General features: G+C 42.9%; 1 protein-coding gene across 11 annotated transcripts in view; it reads left to right on the forward strand.

The window, feature by feature from the left end:
- Dab1 (DAB adaptor protein 1) overlaps positions 1-17,590 on the forward strand; it is a 1,131,348-nt gene that overhangs the window by 979,235 nt on the left and 134,523 nt on the right. For all 11 annotated transcript variants that reach the window (XM_031378030.1, XM_031378022.1, XM_031378029.1 and 8 more), the window contains one exon: positions 16,462-16,601. In XM_031378030.1, the coding sequence (XP_031233890.1) occupies positions 16,462-16,601 (140 nt within the window). The remainder of the gene's footprint in view (positions 1-16,461; positions 16,602-17,590) is intronic.

Consider the following 17,590-nt stretch of genomic DNA (forward strand, 5'->3'; position numbering starts at 1 on the left):
AGCTAGAGCCAAGGAAGAGATCCTTGGCAGGGACCCAGAAATCTGAAATCAACAAGAATCCTAACATTGCATTCTTTCTATAGTCACTTCTTCCAGGATTCTTTCCACCCTATCTTTTTTCTTTTCTTTTCCTTTCCTTTTATCTTCTCTTCTTTTCCTTTCTTTTCTTTTCTTTTCTTTCTTTTTTTTTTTTTAAAGTCTGGTTTTGTTTTCCTGATTTACTGTAGAAAAAAATCACTACCTCGATATTTTATTTACCAGCTTCGGCAGGCTATGACCTCCTCCTAAGGGGAGGCTGACTTCTCCCCTTCCCTCCCCCTCTTCTGTACCTCCTCTCCGGTTCTCACTCTCACTCTTGTTCTCTCTGCCTCAATAGTCAATTCCCAGAAATACAACCCTCTGATTAATAACACATGGGTGGACCAGGTGTTACTGTCCAGTGCAATCAAGAGGGGCCAGAGGGTGGGTCACATTATGTAAGTGCAGCCACCAAGCTTGTAGAAGGGGAGTGGTCGGGTGGTTACTCAATCACTGAAATCCAGGCAAAAGGCAAGTAGCTGTCCTTGACAAATGAGGCAGGCCCCAGCTCTCACAGTCTGAGAGATGGGAGCTTTCCAAATGGCCAGGGACTATAGTACTCTGATAAACTGAAATTAAAAGTAAGCCATAGTGCTTCAGTGTGAAATCTATATTGAAGCTGAATGGAAAAAGCTCATGTTTGCAAGTAAACTCTGCCAGGTAGAAGCAATACTAATTTCTTCTTGCACACACAGCAAACAGACTGGGTAACTTTTCATGGAAAGAGGCTTAATTTGGCTCATGATAGTCAGGTCCAAAGTCAGAGGCTACCTTTGTCAGTTGCCTTTTTTCTGCCAGAGTCCTGAGGAAACACAAAGTACTATGTAGTGAGAAAAAGGGAGCATGTGTGTGTTTCTTCTGGTCTCCCTCAAGTTTCTTAGAGTCAATCATGGGGTGCCACCCCAGTGACCTTATCTAATCCCAAATCACCTTGCCAAGTTCCTACTCTGAACCCCAGGTTTGGGTTACATTTTCACTTTCTAAACATCTCACAGTGGGGATTAAATTTCAGCACATGGAATCTTGGGAGACACAGAGACCATGTCTGAACCGTATCAGTAGGTTATACATTCTCACTATTTGCAAACCTCAAGCTGGTTCTCTCTATTTCACATGCTCATTCCTTGTAAATGCTAGGACCAGCAGCCCAGGGATGGCACCACTGTTGATGTAGGCCCTTCCACATTAATCACTCATTAAGAAAGTGCTCTACGGATTTGGTATTTTCTCAGTTCAGATTCCCTCTTCCCAAATATGTCTGTGTTTGTGTCAAATTGTCCAAAACAAAACAAAACCTCACCAGCACTCCAGTTTTGACTTAGACCATTACTCTAGACTTCTGCCATCATTCTCATTGGGTCTCTCCACTGGCATCCCTGTTCCTGCTTGGACTCCTCCCTGAAACACAGAGCAGTGAGAACAACCTTTTTGTGCTGGGCATCTGCCTCGGCCCGAAGGCCTGCAGTGGCTTTCCACTGCTCTCAGAATCAAGCCTGCCCCACTTACTCACCCTGCCAGATTATGCAGTAGTTGAGGACATCCCCACTTGCCCACCCCCTTCCTTACATTCCCCCCACTCTCTTCAGGATTGCATCTTTTTGTTTCAAGAACAGTTCAAGCTCTATTGCTCCCAACAGGATTGCACTTCCTTTTTGGGAGTCCTCGCAAATGGCTTCTCTAGGGCAATGCCTCCCTGGGTCCAGCTATCTACAGTCAATGTAACCCTAGCCACTTCCTGTTTAATCAAACTGCTCCGACATCTTTAGAACACTTGCCACTTTCTGGAAAGACTCTTCTCATTGTTTATGAGTACTTCTTCCTCCCTTCCCCTCTGAGATCAGCATCTCTACCGGGAAACGGGCTTCTCACTCTCTGCTGTTCATTAATGTTTCCTGAGACACAAACCAGTGCTTGGCACAAAGTGGTACTTGAGTGTGAATTTAAGGAATGGAAAAATACTAGAGATGCAGGGAACCAGGACTGGGCCTGTGCCCTTGCATCTATTATGAATCACTGCTGGGGACACTTAGTCACTGTCTACCCCTGTACATCCTACTTAAACTCGCCATCACTGAGATTTATCTCTGAGTTTAATCAAATGTAATTTATACTGCAGCCTCCTCAGTAAATAATTGATTTGCCCTCTCTGTTGTCTCCATCACACACACTTCTTTGTACTCTAAAGAAATGATTTAATCAGTCGATAGTATACACAGCCCTCTTGTTTAGAAGGCAGAGGGAAGATAAAGCCTTGTTCGCACCAGAATATATACCAGCACCAAAATAATCTCACTTATAAAAGACACTCTACAAGTAAGTTGGCAGCAGAGATATCCCACTGAATCCTGTGTTTTTCTAATGGAGATGACCCTGAACATTGTACCAGTGCAGAAGAAAGTAGCTGTTTGCCGGCTACTGGTGACAATATAAACTCCTGTTCATTTGTGTTTTAATTAACCTCTGCCTGAGCCTCAGAGGAAGCTCTCAAATACCCAATATGAATGCCAGAAGCTGGAGAACTTCAAAAGGGAGACGCCATTGACCAGCACTGCCTTTGACCTCAGAACTACTAGGTCATTTGCTGTCAAGTCTGTCAGGCTGTGCCTGGCAGCTTGGCCAGACTCTCGCACAATCTACATCCATCCACTGGGTGCCCTCTGTGTCTCCTGAAGAAAGCTATCAGGAAAGGAAAGTTTTGCATCTGTTTTCACACAATTGTCTATTTTGGGCCAACATATTTCTGGAGCTGGAGAAAGGAAGATGTTGAGAGGGGAGCATGATGAAGCATCAACACTGAAGACTCCACGTGGGCCTTCTCAGGGGGCAAGTACATCTTTGTAGTGCCTTTAGAAGTAATTCTCAGTATTGTATTTCTTTGTACTGCTTTAATTGGAAACATTGTAACTGTCCAATAATAGGGATTGTTGAATAAATTATGATACATCCATAGGATGCAATGTGGTGCAGCCAAGATTAATCTTGCTATAAACTTTCTGTTATGTATGAGAGAAAATACATCATTCTTTGCCAGTTTTTTTCCCCCCACAGGGCTGAAGCTGGAGCTCAATGGTAGAGCGCTTGCCTGGCGTGCCTGAGGCCCAGGATTCCATCCTATATTTATAGCATGAACATATGTTCATACACTTTTTTTTTTTTTTTGAAAAAAGAGATGTTTATGTGTGTATATATACCTCAGGAAAATCTGGACAACCATGCACTCAATTGCAGCCTTAAATATCACCAGGTGGCATTAGGGGTGTCATCCCCATTTTATTCTCTCGCATTTACCACATTTAAAGTCCTGCACATATCTTACTCTATAATTAGAAGCTTTATGAAAAAGCATTTATTTTAAGGAGTAGAAATTGCAAAAGTTAAAACGAGAAACATCTGGATTTTGGTTTTTTGGCTTGTTTGGTTGGTTGGTTTGGTTTGTGGTTTTGTTTTGGCTTTTTTGTTTGTTTGTTTGTTTGTTTGTTTTGTTTTGTCTTCCTGTAGTTGTTATTCACCCTGCGTCCTGCCGCTAGGTCTTTGCTGGTCGCTGATATCTGTGGTCACACACATTTACCACAAGAAGGAGTTGTGACTTGTGGACTGCAGCTGTACTGATTGCCCACTGGTGGTGGCAGTGAGGTCACCTTGGGTTGGTACTCCTGTTCTCACCCTTACAGATGTGACCTGGCTACTCAGAGGGGTGCTGCCAAGTGCCTCAGATCCAGCTTTGCTGATGAACTATTGGCTCAGAATTTTTCTTGGCTATGCGAGATTCAGAATCACACATTTTACTTTGGAGGATCTGAATTCTCCCCGCCCCTACCCTGCCTCCAGGCCCTCCTCCCAAATTATTGTGGAGGCTTTCTGGCTGGTCTGTCTTCAAGCCCCCCTCCATCTCAGACAGCTCCTTTAAATGCATTGGGTTTTGTCCTGCCTTTAGTTGTGCTCCAGGAAGCTTGTGGAGGAGTGCCCCAGTGTCCAGATGATAAATGCTGGTGGAGAAGGACTGGTGGTGTAGTCAGAGGGAGAGGAGGTAACTGAGATGCAGTTCCAGCCTCTCCATCAGAGGAGCCCTGAGTTAGCCTGCAAAGATGCCACACACAGAGACAGGAATTCTAGGCCTTTCTACCTGCCTGACCTCAGCTGGAAAGGGGAGGAGTCGAAGCTGTGGGGACGGGCATGGATTTGGATCAAGGTGGCTCTTTCTGACCTAGAGCAATTCCCTGAAAGCAACTCAACAGATCCTTCCAGAGAGAGTATTTCGGCAAGTGAAGAGTGCTCAGTTCTAGAGTGTAGCTTGGGTATTTATCCCACAGTTCCGGGGAAAGGGAGTGGAAATACTGTGAACAAAGACTGACCAGCTGCTGTGTTTGGTTCTCTGCACATGGAGGTGTGTGTGTTCCTTACAGATCCTGCCGGGAGAGACTTTTACACTCATTTGTAGAGAGGAGATGATTCTCCTGGCTAGAGAGCTGGGGAATGGCCAGCCCCAGCGGAGAGCCAGTTTCTTCCTAGATTGTGTTCTTCCCATTCCTCTCACCCATCCCTTCTCTTTGCACTGTAGACACAATTTTCTTGTTGGGGGGGGGGGCTTCCCCATGAACACCAGCACTTCATCCATCTCTGCCAACAACCTGTGCCCCCACACTCAGCGCTCTCCCACGGGTGCTGGTAATCCAACTCAAACCCTCGGGCTTGCATGGCAAGCACTTTAGGCATCTCCCATCCCTACTTTTAGGTTGAACACACATCATTCAGCCTTGCCTTCTCAAGCGGCCTCACAAACACACAAGAGCCCTTCCAATTAAAAAATAGACACACAATAAACAGACTCAATGGCTGTGGGTCTGACTCAGCTTTCTACATTTCTGTGGTCCTGTCTCTCCCAGTTGCAAATTTCAAATCTCCTTCCTTTAAGATGTCTTTGATCACTGCCTTTTCTTCCATGCCCACGCTTCTGCCTTTCCTGCTGGCTCGGTGGTCTTAGGGCAGTCTTTAACTCTGAGAGTCTCAGTTTTCCTCTCCTATAAAAAGGGGTTAGTATGCACAGCATGTTATATGGTTGTGAGGAATAAAAGTCTGCTGGTAGAGGGTTTAGATGTTGCTTCAAGCCCAGCCTGAGCCTTGCAGTGAGGTAGCCTTTAGAGACTAGTATTATTACATACCTAGGCTCATATCTTATGCTTAAGATATAATGCCGTTAACATACTTATGGCAACCCACGCTAGTTTTTATCCTCTTTGTCTCTTGGTAACCAGGAGAAAGGCACAAGCCCAGTGATAAAAACAAAACAACCCAGTAGTGAGCAGCTTTGTGCATCATCAGGCTCTCAGTGAGCAAGTGTGTAAAATATAAAGCTGCAGGTTTGCAGCCTGTATCGTCAGCTGTTGGCCCATATTACAGGATATATTCTGTGCCCCACCTTTCATACATGGACTACAGAAGGACTGCACACTGAAGAGTTATAGCTGCACTCGCTAAGAGGTTTTCCCATTTTTCTGTCTCATTCTTTCTTTTTACACCTGAGGAAGTGAATGGCCATTTTTATATTTTTTTTTCTTCTACCACCTTCTTGCATGACAAAATCCCTGAGCTACAGGGCCAGCACATCTGAGTGACAAAAGTTGAGATTTCAGACACTGTGACTAAAATCTAAACTTGGATTTGCAAGATTATAAACTGTTATGCATATATGTATTGGGTAGGGATGTTATTTAAAAACTCTGGGAAGTAAGTTTAAGCAGTTTCCCATAGCAAATACAATTTTCAAACAAATACTCATTGAGTACCCAGGATGTGTTGGATCCTATTTAATTGTTAGCATCTCACAATGAATGCGTGAGAAGAATATGGCTTCCCTCAAGGTCCCTCTGGTCTACTTGTTGGTGGAATGGGGATTGCTAGCCTGACTCCCTACCTGGATGCTCACACTGTCCAAACATGAGAATTGCTTCAGCTTTCTTCAGAGAAACACAGAAATGGTATTTGAAGAGATGCTTCTAGACCTGGATTCTTAACCCCTTTCCACACAGCAATCTGCACATCACTTCAGACAGTTGTTTTAAGGTTTTGTTAAAATGAGAGGGCATGGCCAAAGAGTACTACCTATTGTTTTTTAGAGTTTCTCAATATTACCATATGTTTTATACAGCAGATGTTTTTTTAATTCAAGTGTAAACAGGCCCAGAATTAAGGACAAGCAAACAGTATTTTTACCATTATTTTTTATTACTGTGTATACCTGTGCATGATGTTTGCCGTGTTTGTGCATCTACCAGTGGCACTGCATGCAGATGGTGGTCAGACCATGACTTTCTCTTCACCTTTATGTGGCTTCTGGAGATGAAACTCAGGTGGGCAGGTGAGGCATCTCCAAGACCCCCAGGGTACTAAGATTTTGTCAGGGTCATAAATGTAAGGAGGACTCTCAGAATGAAAGAACTAACTCTAATACAGTGCCACCAAAGGCATTGGTTAGCTTTAAGTGCAGATTCTCGGCGTGGGGGCAGGGGGCTTCAAATGAGGGAGTGAGGCCTGAGAGCTGACTGCCAGACAGAAAGTGTCATGTGATTCCACCATTTCAGAATTGCTAGGACATCATTTTCAGAAAATATGTGCACAAGTCATAAGGCTGAATACTATTTTAGCTTTTTGCTTAGTTTACCTTTTAGCAATTATGACAGCACCTATGCTCATAAAAACCCATCTTAACAGCCCCCTATGTGTGTTTCCCCTATTCTGCTTGTTTCCCAGCTAGTCAATTACACAAACTCAGCCTTCTCTCCCACACAGCTGGTATACATGGTTCTATGTCCATTGCAAATCAACACCTGGGTAATAACACCGATAGATGTCTTAGTAGAATCCATTATCTCTCTGTTTGGGCCTTGAAGTCCCCCCAAAACCTGCTCTCAAATCGGAAAACTTACCAGACAGTAGAGCTCTTGCAAGGAACAGACAGCCTGATTCTGGACAGGCTGGGAGAAAACCCTTGAAATGTTCTTATCATCTAGCCTGTGAATCAGAGAGAGCTACCAAAGGAGGGGGGCATTGCTCAGTGCTAATAATTGAGAAGGTGATCTCCGTATTGACTCCAGGCTAGAACATTCATCCCCTAATTGTACTCTCATCCCTATGAGCCAGAAAATTCCCAGGCAGCTGGGACCACTAATTCTGAGGCAGTACAACTTCAGTATGGAAACTTTTTTTCTCCTGATGCGTGATGTGAAATACATTACTGAGGGAAGGCCATAAATATTTACAGAAGGGTCACCATGTTCCAGACAGAGTGCTAAGAACATCATAACATGTCAAAGCCCTTGAGGTTTGAGAAATGAAGATAGCCACACCCCTTTCAGATGGAAAACCTGATAATGTTGTGTTAACTAATGAGCCCAAAGGCACACAGTAGGTATTATGCTACAGGTTAATTGTAATGCCTTCCTCCCACAAAGGGTCAAGAGTGTGCCTTTCCGTAGCATTGACACTATGCTTTTATACAGCGACCTTGCTTCCCTCTGCTTCAGTTCACTTCCTGAGTGTGTAATAGCCCTTGCCTCCAAGGCTAATGCAAAGGCACTTTATAGAAACAAAGCACATTCAGGTATCATCTACATTTATACTACTTCTTCCTGATTCTAGCCACTCTATAACTAAATGTTTGCGTTCTCTTGTGATTCATAAGGCAGATTTCCCTAGCTCCCAGGGACATGGCATTTAGAGGTGGCACCTTAGGTAGGTGAAGTCAGAGGGGAAGATCCTCAGGATAGAATTAGGACCCACTTTAGAAAAGGGAAGCACTTACCCTCCTGCTCCCTTCTTCTCTTCTTCATCTTCACCATACTCTGCACTCCATATGGCTCATGGAGCTCCATTAGAGAGAAAGAGACAGACAAGACCATGAGCAGGTCTTGGAAATACAGCGTATGATAGTGACCATCTACAAGCCTGGGAGAGCACCAATCTCCCACACCTTTATTTGGGTCTTCCCAGCACCTGACTTGTGAGAAAGGAATTTCTGCTGCTTCAACCTATTTCACTGAGCCATTCTGAAATGCAAGATACCTCTGTAAGGGTTGTGAGTCCATAACACTGAAATGAATAGTCACCTGGAGCATGCTGGCACTGACCTGCTTTAGACTGGGGAATACTATAGCTAGGAAAAAAATAAGAGGCAGTCACAACTGTACGGACCACAGTAGGAAAGAGAACTCAGCTTGGTGTAGGTTTGTGCAGCCACTCGTCATATATTCTAAGGCAGTGTAGGAGCTACCAAGACAATAATTTTGAGTATGGAATATCTTTTATTTGGCCATTAACAGTCTTTAGTTATCAGCCTGGAGTAGGAGGCCATGTCGGACTCTAGTAGACTCTGTGGGCAATTCCCTTGTGTGATAAAAGGGCTCATTACCTCCCTCCCTGGAACCTGACTCCTAGAGGTATCTGTTTATACTGAAGTGTCTGCAGAGTAACTTTGAGCGTCAGACCTCAATACTGACAGTGCCTCCTGCTCCAGAACAAGGAACCTCTAATAGCATCTGTGAGGCCTGTTCAAAAATGGGGAGTTGGCTCCAAGCCTGAGAATTCAGCCTGCTTTAAATTCAGAAAAGAGGGTACCTCCAGTCTAGGGGGTGAGCAGGTTATGATGAGGTACAGTCAGTCGTTCCTGCCTAAGGACATACAGCAAAGCCAACATTAAGACAATTATAAGTGTGAAATTTACTTTGTCATGTTAACACTTTTATTTGTGGGAGACTAGGTGAATCACAAGGTTGAGTGAAGTAGGGTATATATGGGAGGGAGTTTTACTGACTTCTTTGAGGCTTTCCCTTGGTGGAACACTGACTAGCTGCTTTAGAATAAAGGCACAAATTCACCCATTCAGCCATTCAAGAGACCTGAGGCCCCGTGGGTCTGTGCTGTACCTTTTGCCACACCAGGAACAGCTGAATCAACCCTTGTTTCCATAGAGCTCCAGCACAGAGAAGAAAGCTAAGAAAATAAACGTAGAGAAAGACCATGACTGCCAAAACAGATGCTGGAAATGGATAAAAGGAAAAAGTATCCAGGTCTGTTAAGAACATGCTGGGCACCAGGAATTCAGTGGTCAGCTCACCCAGCAGAGCTTCCACTTTGATTGGAGTTCTTGGCCTAATAAGGAGGAGAGCTGTTAAGCAGATTAGTGCAAATGAGATTAATTTACTGCACAAGTGCATAGGAACGCTGAAGCCATGCTCTGGCTTCATCATCGACTGGATAGCTCTCTGGAGCAGAGGACTAGGGCCTGGGCATTAGAGGGCGAAAGGATAGAGAGACAGGAATGATTTCTGGACTCAAAGAACCTGGGTACAGAATTGAGCACAGTATTAGCTTTCTGCCAGCATTGAAACATCAAACTAATCGACTTCTAAAGAAGAAAGGCTTCTTTTGGCTTACAGTTGTAATGTTTCGGTCCATTGTTCTACCCTGTCGCTTTTGGGTGTATGGCGAGGTGATCCCTCATTGTATTTCTGTAGAAGCTTCTTCTTTACTTCATGTAGCTATGAAATAATAATTTGTTCAAGGGCATTCCTAGTTGGAATAAATCCCTGCTACTGGAGTCTATAACTTATAGGTCTCAATACCACCATCAACTGGGGACCATCCTTCAACATGTGATTCTCTAGGAACCAGGGGCAGGCAAACAGGTTTGCATCTTAGTGGCTTGTTCTGGATGAAGGTCCCTGGATCAATAATTTAGGGGTGGGGATGGGGAAAAGCCAGATGTAGTCCTAACTAGATTGATAAATTGAGCAAGAATGCACTTTAGAGAGCAACATGTAGGAGGTATCAAGTGTCAAGGAGGTTAGCTTTAGTTGGGGAAGAGGTAGGGGTAAGAAGGGAGACGTGCTTTGAATAAAGCCTCATAACAAGACTCAGTCTGAAGTCTGTAATGTGTGTTAAGGAGACAAGTCATATCAATGGAAAAAAACATGTCCAGGGCGATGGACATGGGGGCGGCTTCTGATTGATGTATAAGGTGTTGGAGTTAAGATGCAGAAAGGTGTGATGGTGTAAAAGAAAGACAGCCCATGGCAAGTATGAAGGAAGAGATGGCATTTTTAGGCATATAGAGTGTGCAAAGCTGGCTAATATAGGAAGTAATCCATTTGGGGCAGTGTGGGCCTGGCTTAAGGGGATATATGCATGTGATGGGGCATAGTAAAAGAAAAATGCCCACATGGTTGCTCCAGGGTGTGGTTAAGGGGAAGGTTTTTTAATTGTGAATTAAAGGGAAATATATCCAGGGGTATCTGGAGGAGTCCAAAGCAGAGAGAAACGAAAACAGACTAGACATGGCCAGGGATATTTGTGAGAGAATGAAGAATAACAGCAAGAAAAGAGAAGGAGGATAGTGAGGGAAGGAAAGAAGGATGGAAGAAGGAAAGGAGAGAGAGAGAGGGAGGGAGGGAGGGAGGGAGGGAGGGAGGGAGGGAGGGAAAGAGGGAGGGGGAGAGGGAGAGGGAAAGGAGGAGAGAGAGAGAGAGAGGCAAAAACAGTTATCTGAGAGGAGGGAAACGGGCTACCGTGGGCTTTAAGGTATATAACAGACACTTGTAAGTAGGGACTGAAGGAACCTGAAGGTCTGCATAGGCTTTGAAATGCAATAACAGGTAGCCAAATGTCTCTTATGCCAGAACTAAGGCAGTGACTCCCATTGGCAGATGGGAACCTATCCCTCAGGAATACTGGCTCTGATCAAACCACCAGAAATCCTCCTAGAGTTCAGCTTGAGGTCATTTCTAGATATATGGTCTCCCTGAGACCTGGTGACATGGAGGCACAGCCACTGTCATTCCCGTGAGCTTTCTGGTGCTCTCCTTTAATGTCCACATACACCCCTATCCCACAGTGGATTAAAGACAGTAGCCTCTGGGCTCCCACAACACTCTGCAAAAGTCAGCAGAGAAGTGTGCTGGAAATACACACATCTTGTTAGCGTTGTCAGTTTGCTGTGACTCCCTGAGGACTTCTCAAGTTGTTATTTCTCAGGCAGAACTGTCTGCAAGGAAAACCGTGAGATGCAAATAGTCCCCTGGGTAAGCAGATAATACATGGGCACACAGGAGGAATATGAGACATCTATTTATGTTTAGCTTTATACGAAAGGTTTAAGAGAAAGTAAGCAATGAAGTCAGTGAGTGATTGCCAAGAGTGCATGTACACCATTTATGAAGAAATAGTCCGGTTCTTGAGTTATAAGTTCAAAACTATTTTCCTTGTAGAAATGTATGAAATACCCTGGGGGCCCAAGTTCGATGGATTTAGGAACACCTGAGTTTATTTTTTTGGCACTAGTGTTTCTCTAGATTTATCAGTGTAGGCATCATAAACTCTCTGAGTTTCTCCTTCTCTGCCTAAAGTTAAACGACACTGGTTTTCTGTGACTGTAAGTGAATGTTCGACCCTTATCATATAGTTCAAGCTCTGGGCAAAACCCCAGATATTAATCATAAATATCATTGTGGATAATTGGCGTTCAAAGACACTTGGGAAGACCATCTCCACTCCAGAAACACCTATCAGATGCAGCAATAATAAAGCCCTGTTACGGGTGAAATCCAGGATGCTGCATAATTGCTTATGTGAAGGTGTGGTGATAGAGAGCATGCAGAATCCACAGCCACCTCCTTTCCTTTCAGGGACCTTCGTTTCCCAGGTAGCAGTGTGATCCTACATAAACCCAGTATCTTCCTCTTTTGGAATTCAAATCCAGGAGATACTGAAAACTCCTTTGTCACATGACTTGGAGAATTGGCTTAAGACCCCTCCCACAGCACCTACTACTTAACGGGGCTGTTAATTACCCTTGCTCAGGAAACCAAAGCAGGTCCATCAGAGCAGAGTAGAAAGGTTAAGCTTCCCGGCTTTGGCTGTGATCGTCTCAGGACGATGCCAGTGTACTAGTGGGCCTGCCTCCCATGCAACACTCTCCATCTCCCAGACATGGGTGCCCAGGCAGCTACAGATGAACCTGAGTCATATTTCCAACTTTATTGGATATATTTTTAAAAGAATATTAGTAACCTACAGGTATTTTTTTCTTCGCATTTGGTAAATGCTTAAAAAATTATTATCAACTTGAAAGGGTTCAAATTGGAAAATTCTTTGAGACTGCAGTTTGCGAATCACAAGATGTTTTAGTTTCTCTCTATGGTCGCCCACTCACTGCTTGTTGTTGCTGATGACTTGCAGCTAATCAGCCCTGTACTGGAACATAGTCTTCATGGGACTCACTTAGGAGATCCCGTGATGCTTTTTGTCTTTATGGTGATTCTCTTTAAGACTGGGGACAGAAATGACAGGCTGAAAAATCTATTGATTTTTGATCAATAGATTTGACAAAACCTGTCCATTAGGATGCAACCACTGTGAATAGATTGATGTCAACCTAGTAAGCATTTGCTGTATCTCTACACATCTTAGGACACACAGTAGGCACTCATAAACATCTTGGAACACACAATAGGCACTCAAGTATCTTAGAACATACAATAAATGCTCAATAAATAGCAGATGAGCCCATATTCATGAAATTCAACACCACTCAGGTGAGTGGAACACAGGTGGAACAAAGCCAGATTCTTAAGCCCAGATATCAGAGGAATGACCCAAGCCCCAATCTCTAATGGCTATAGTTTTCTTCTTAATGCTCGAGTGGGATCCTCATTCTTCATGTTCTCTCAGCATGGCCCATTAAAAAAAATGTTAGGCTTTTTGAGTCTCAAATACCAAACTCATCCATACACTCACAAACCATCAAATAGTTCCAAAGTCCTCAGAACCATAGGGTCAGGTTTACTACAGCTATTTCTCAGTACTAGTTGTTCTGTATTAGATAATTTCTTGTTTCTGTGATTTCAAAAACAAACCTCTGACCAAGGCAACTTAAACAGGAAAGGGTTTGGTTTTGCTTACTGGTGCAGAGGTATGCAATCCATTAAAGCAGGGAAGACACAGCCACATGGAGGAGACACATGGTGTCAGGAGCCAGGGTCTGGCTGGTCATACTGAGTCTACCTCAAAAAGCAGAGGGTAAACAAAAAGAAGGGCTCAGCTAAACAGACTCAAGGCCTAACCCCTGACTCAGTTCCTCCAATGAGATTCCACTTGCTAAAGTATCCCAGCCTTCAGGAAAAGAATCACCCCTGAGGACCCCGTGTTCCACTCTGAGAACCTCATAGAGACATTTTGCATTCACATCACGACAGTGGATGACATCAACAGGGATGGGACATCTTTTGAACTTAAAAGTGTTTTAACATTATACAGAAGTGATAACCATACATTCTGTGAGTGTCCTAACACCACACTGAGTTGTAAATGTGTACTTTACATGGGTGGGTTCTGTAAGATGCAAATGCTGTATTTCTACAGCTGGTACTTGAAAGTAGCTGAATCGGTGGCGCTGCTGTGGTCTTCTGTGGCTTCCTGCTTATGACACAGCATAATTCAAAGAGCAGGCAAAAGACTGAAGGAGAGATTACATGATGTCAAACTCCTAGCCGAGGGAGGGACATGGTACATGCTAGGCAATAGATGGAGAAGCATTGTAGGACTTTGCTTAAACAAGTGACCTCTGCTTAGCCCATCCTGAACCGTGGCTTCACTGTTTGATTTTAGTAGAAATGAACTGTGAGAAGCTGCCAGGTGCCCTCCCTCTTTGCATGTACTCTAGTGAGATCACACATTTAGGTCTCTGATATCTGTTATTTATTTTTTAACTAATATAACTGAGACCTTGTTCAAGATGTGCTTATGAAGAATTACCCTTTTAATGGTAGAGCATTTAATGAGAAACTGGATTTTCTACTGCATAAGTGCCCTTCATACAAATTAGCTTGGCCCTGGGTCCTGATCTAAATTAGGCTCCTTACTTTCCTCTAAATGGCCTAATATTTTCTTATTAATCTCTGCCCTTTCCACCTGCCCTGACTCTGCCTCCTCATGTGAATCTCTCCTCAGCAGTGGGCTGTGCCTGACCCGTGTTTCTTCAGGCTCTTTGTATCTGACATAAGGGCAGGTTTTAGACATGACTAGTTTTCTGGAAACTATTTATTCTATTTTCAAACTTCCTCTGTGTCCCAATGGAGTTTTTTGGTTTTTGTTTTTTTCTTTTTTTTTCTGCCAGTGTGTTTATATTTAGGAACAATGGATTTGGGCCAGGTGAGTTCTAGTGCAAGGTAAAATTGAGGATTCAAAGGGAAGTTGAATAGATGAAAAGCAATTAATCATAGTTGTTAAAAGAACAGGCTTGGAACACAGTGTGTGCTGACCCAAATCCAGACTTTGGCATTGGGCAAACCTGTGCTGTTCCTGCTAAGTGAGTGTGGGTGGGCTTAATGGCCTCTCTGATCTTGCCTTCCATGTGGGTCTGTAGAAAGATGCTTGCCTTATTGAGGAATAGTCATGTGAGGTGTATAGCATGCTTCTAGTAAGTGCTTCCAGCCGTCACTGTTATCGTTGAACTATGGGACAGTCTGAGTAGCTAAAGGAGGGTTATTCATAATGAGAACAGTTCTGTGTTGATTATATGAGATGGAATAAGAGACTAAGATACACTCTGCTGTCACCAAACTTAGCATAGCAGACAGGGGACAGCTTGCGTTATCATAGGCCAAGTTGCTTAGATACTTATCCAAAGAAGGAATCCAGTGTCCAATATTCTTGGCACTACCCTCTGCCATTTGTCCTTGTAGAAATGTGTATATTCCTTATAGTCTCTGACTGTGTGTCTTTACATCATTTGCTTTAAGGACTATTGTATCAAAGCTATTGATAGACTGGGTGGGAGCCACAGAATTCAGTAATGAATGACTATTGGGAGTTGGGAACTCAAGGTTCAGACTTGTCCTTATAGCCATCCCTTCTCGTCAACATGGCATCTCCAAGTGCTGCATTTATTGGTCTAATCATGGAGAGATAGCTACTATTTGCAAAAAGATTACTGTGAATGTGAACACGTTTCACTTGTATCATCCCCTTTAGATGACTGTTGGCACTCTGTAAGGTAGCTACTTTACTATCATTCTGTAGATAGTAAATTAAGTTTAGCTGATGCACTGTGGCAGCCTTTTTACACACCTGCCATAACACATAGTACATTTTTATTTTTGTTCACGGAAAACAAACAAACAAACGAACGAACAAAAAAAACTCTAGCACGTTGGGTTTCTAGAGGCATCGATTGTCTCTTCATTCGTTCACAACAAGTAATGGTTTTTGGCTCAAAGAAGATAATCCTTACTGGATGACGTCAGGGTTCATGAGTAGAAAGGTACTGTGCTGTGCTTAGCTATTGTTTCCTTCTTCAGAACATCATCAGTCTTGTACTATAGAAGGAAGAGAATGGGCTGACTTATCCCTGACATCCTCAGCTCAAGGTTTGTGAAGATGAGGGAAGTTGTGACAGGGAGATAAGTCAGGAGTTAGAGCCACTGATAAGTGTCAGAGGCGTGGGAGACCCTGGGGTTGCTAGAATGGTAGGTCCAGGGTCCAGATCCCTGACTCGGCCAAATGTGGTCAGTGTTCAAGTGCTGTTTTTCTCTTCTTTCTGCCTATAGGAACAAGCTACTGGAATTTATGTCCATCTTCCTTTGGAATATGGAAATGGTTTGGCTTTTGATGGATGTTTAGAAAGTTTATAATAAATATCTGTATGTCTCTTTCTTAATGTGGATGTTCTTGAACTCCTGATTGATGTATATAGCAAAATATCATGTTAATAATGAGTAAAGAGAGCTTCTTGCAAGATCTAGGCAGTCAATACCAAATACCATGGCAGGCTATTTCCCTGCATATCTGAGTTACCAGAAGCAATATCATAGAGCCATTTTTTAAAATAATTGTTCAGTGTCATTACTTGATGTGAAGAAGTTATTCTGTACTTTTACTATGAGACAGTTCATGGAATTGGGTGGAAGGAAGATCTTGGACCTTGGCCAAAGCATCATTAAGAATTATAAATACTGGAAACTCAGTACTGATGATATCCCTAGCAAGACATTTGGACTTGAACTCCTCATGGTAACTGTTGGTTCAGTACCTATCATGTATCAAAAGCAAATTAGATATGTTAGCCATGTTATCTGATGTTGTCTCTTGCTTTGCTGGGGTGATTCTCTTTAAGTTTTCCTTTCCTGTCCAAAATGTTGATGCTCAGAAGTAAATCAGCTCTGTTTAAATGGGTAGAGGCAGAGTTTCGACCTGGAGATGTTATTTTATTTGTTTTGATTTGGCTTTGCAGGTATGTAGATGTAGGCAGGAAGTAGAGATCCCTGAATGGTGAGTTCTGAAAGCCAACAGAGCCTCAGCATGCTCGTTTCTGAATCCATTTCTCTTTGTTTTCAGGTCAGGATCGCAGCGAAGCCACTTTGATAAAGAGGTTTAAAGGCGAAGGGGTCCGGTACAAAGCCAAGCTGATTGGGATTGATGAAGTGTCTGCAGCTCGGGGAGACAAGTTATGTCAAGATTCCATGATGAAGCTCAAGGTGCCGTGCAAGCGCTTCTTTATGAATAGCTTTCGTTTAACATGGGCGAGGGAAAGAACTGCTCACCAGCTCTGTGGCAGATAACCGCACTGCTTGAGTGATCTGGCTCCTGGATGCATCACTCTATTTATTCACTAGGCAGAAACTCCAGTGGCTTAGAAACACTGCCTGGACACTTACTGGAGGGAGACTTAGCCAGGCCTTGCTCATGCTGTTTGAGTGGACCATAGTTTCTTCTAGGTTAACTTCCTTATAAAACTCCTGCACAAATAAAGCCACAAAATTCTATAGTCTTTCACACATTTTGAATTTTTTGCTATTTTTGTTACTTTTTAAAAATGTAACTTGCTCTCTAGTGACCGATGTGAAGGTGCAAAGTGCACTGCATTCTTTCTTGTAATTGCTGAGGTGCACTCAAATGTCTCATAACAAGGGAAGGCGACCTCGCTTTCATATGCAGCTGGACTACAAAGATGGCTTTCCATGGAAAAACCAGAGGAATAACTTAGAAAAAAAAACTTAAACAGACCCAACAAAATACACTCTTTTTTTAATCAGTCTTAAAAACACAGGAGATAGAATTCCTGGCCCACCAGATCTTAATTCCACACATCCTTTTAATTTTTTTAAAATGTGGTATAAAATATTAGAAAAGCAAATGATCTAACAAGAGTCCTGCTTCATGCACTTAACATGTATAAAACTTACTTTTCCTCAACATAAAATTCTAATTAACTTTGGAAATATAAGGAGTAAAACTAAAATCATCCAAAATCCCATGAAAAATGAGAGTTGACATTTTTGTATTTAATCTTCAATTATAATATAATATAAACAATACATATTTTATAATAAAATAGATTATGATTTATATAGTTTTGTAACCTAATTTGAGCTTATACACACATACACACATTCTCTATCTCTCTTTCTCTCTCTTTCTCTCTCTTTCTCTCTTTCTCTCTCTCTTGCTCTAAAGGACACTGTTA

The sequence above is a fragment of the Mastomys coucha genome, unplaced genomic scaffold (genome assembly GCF_008632895.1).
Source record: "Mastomys coucha isolate ucsf_1 unplaced genomic scaffold, UCSF_Mcou_1 pScaffold18, whole genome shotgun sequence".
Taxonomy (NCBI): domain Eukaryota; kingdom Metazoa; phylum Chordata; class Mammalia; order Rodentia; family Muridae; genus Mastomys; species Mastomys coucha.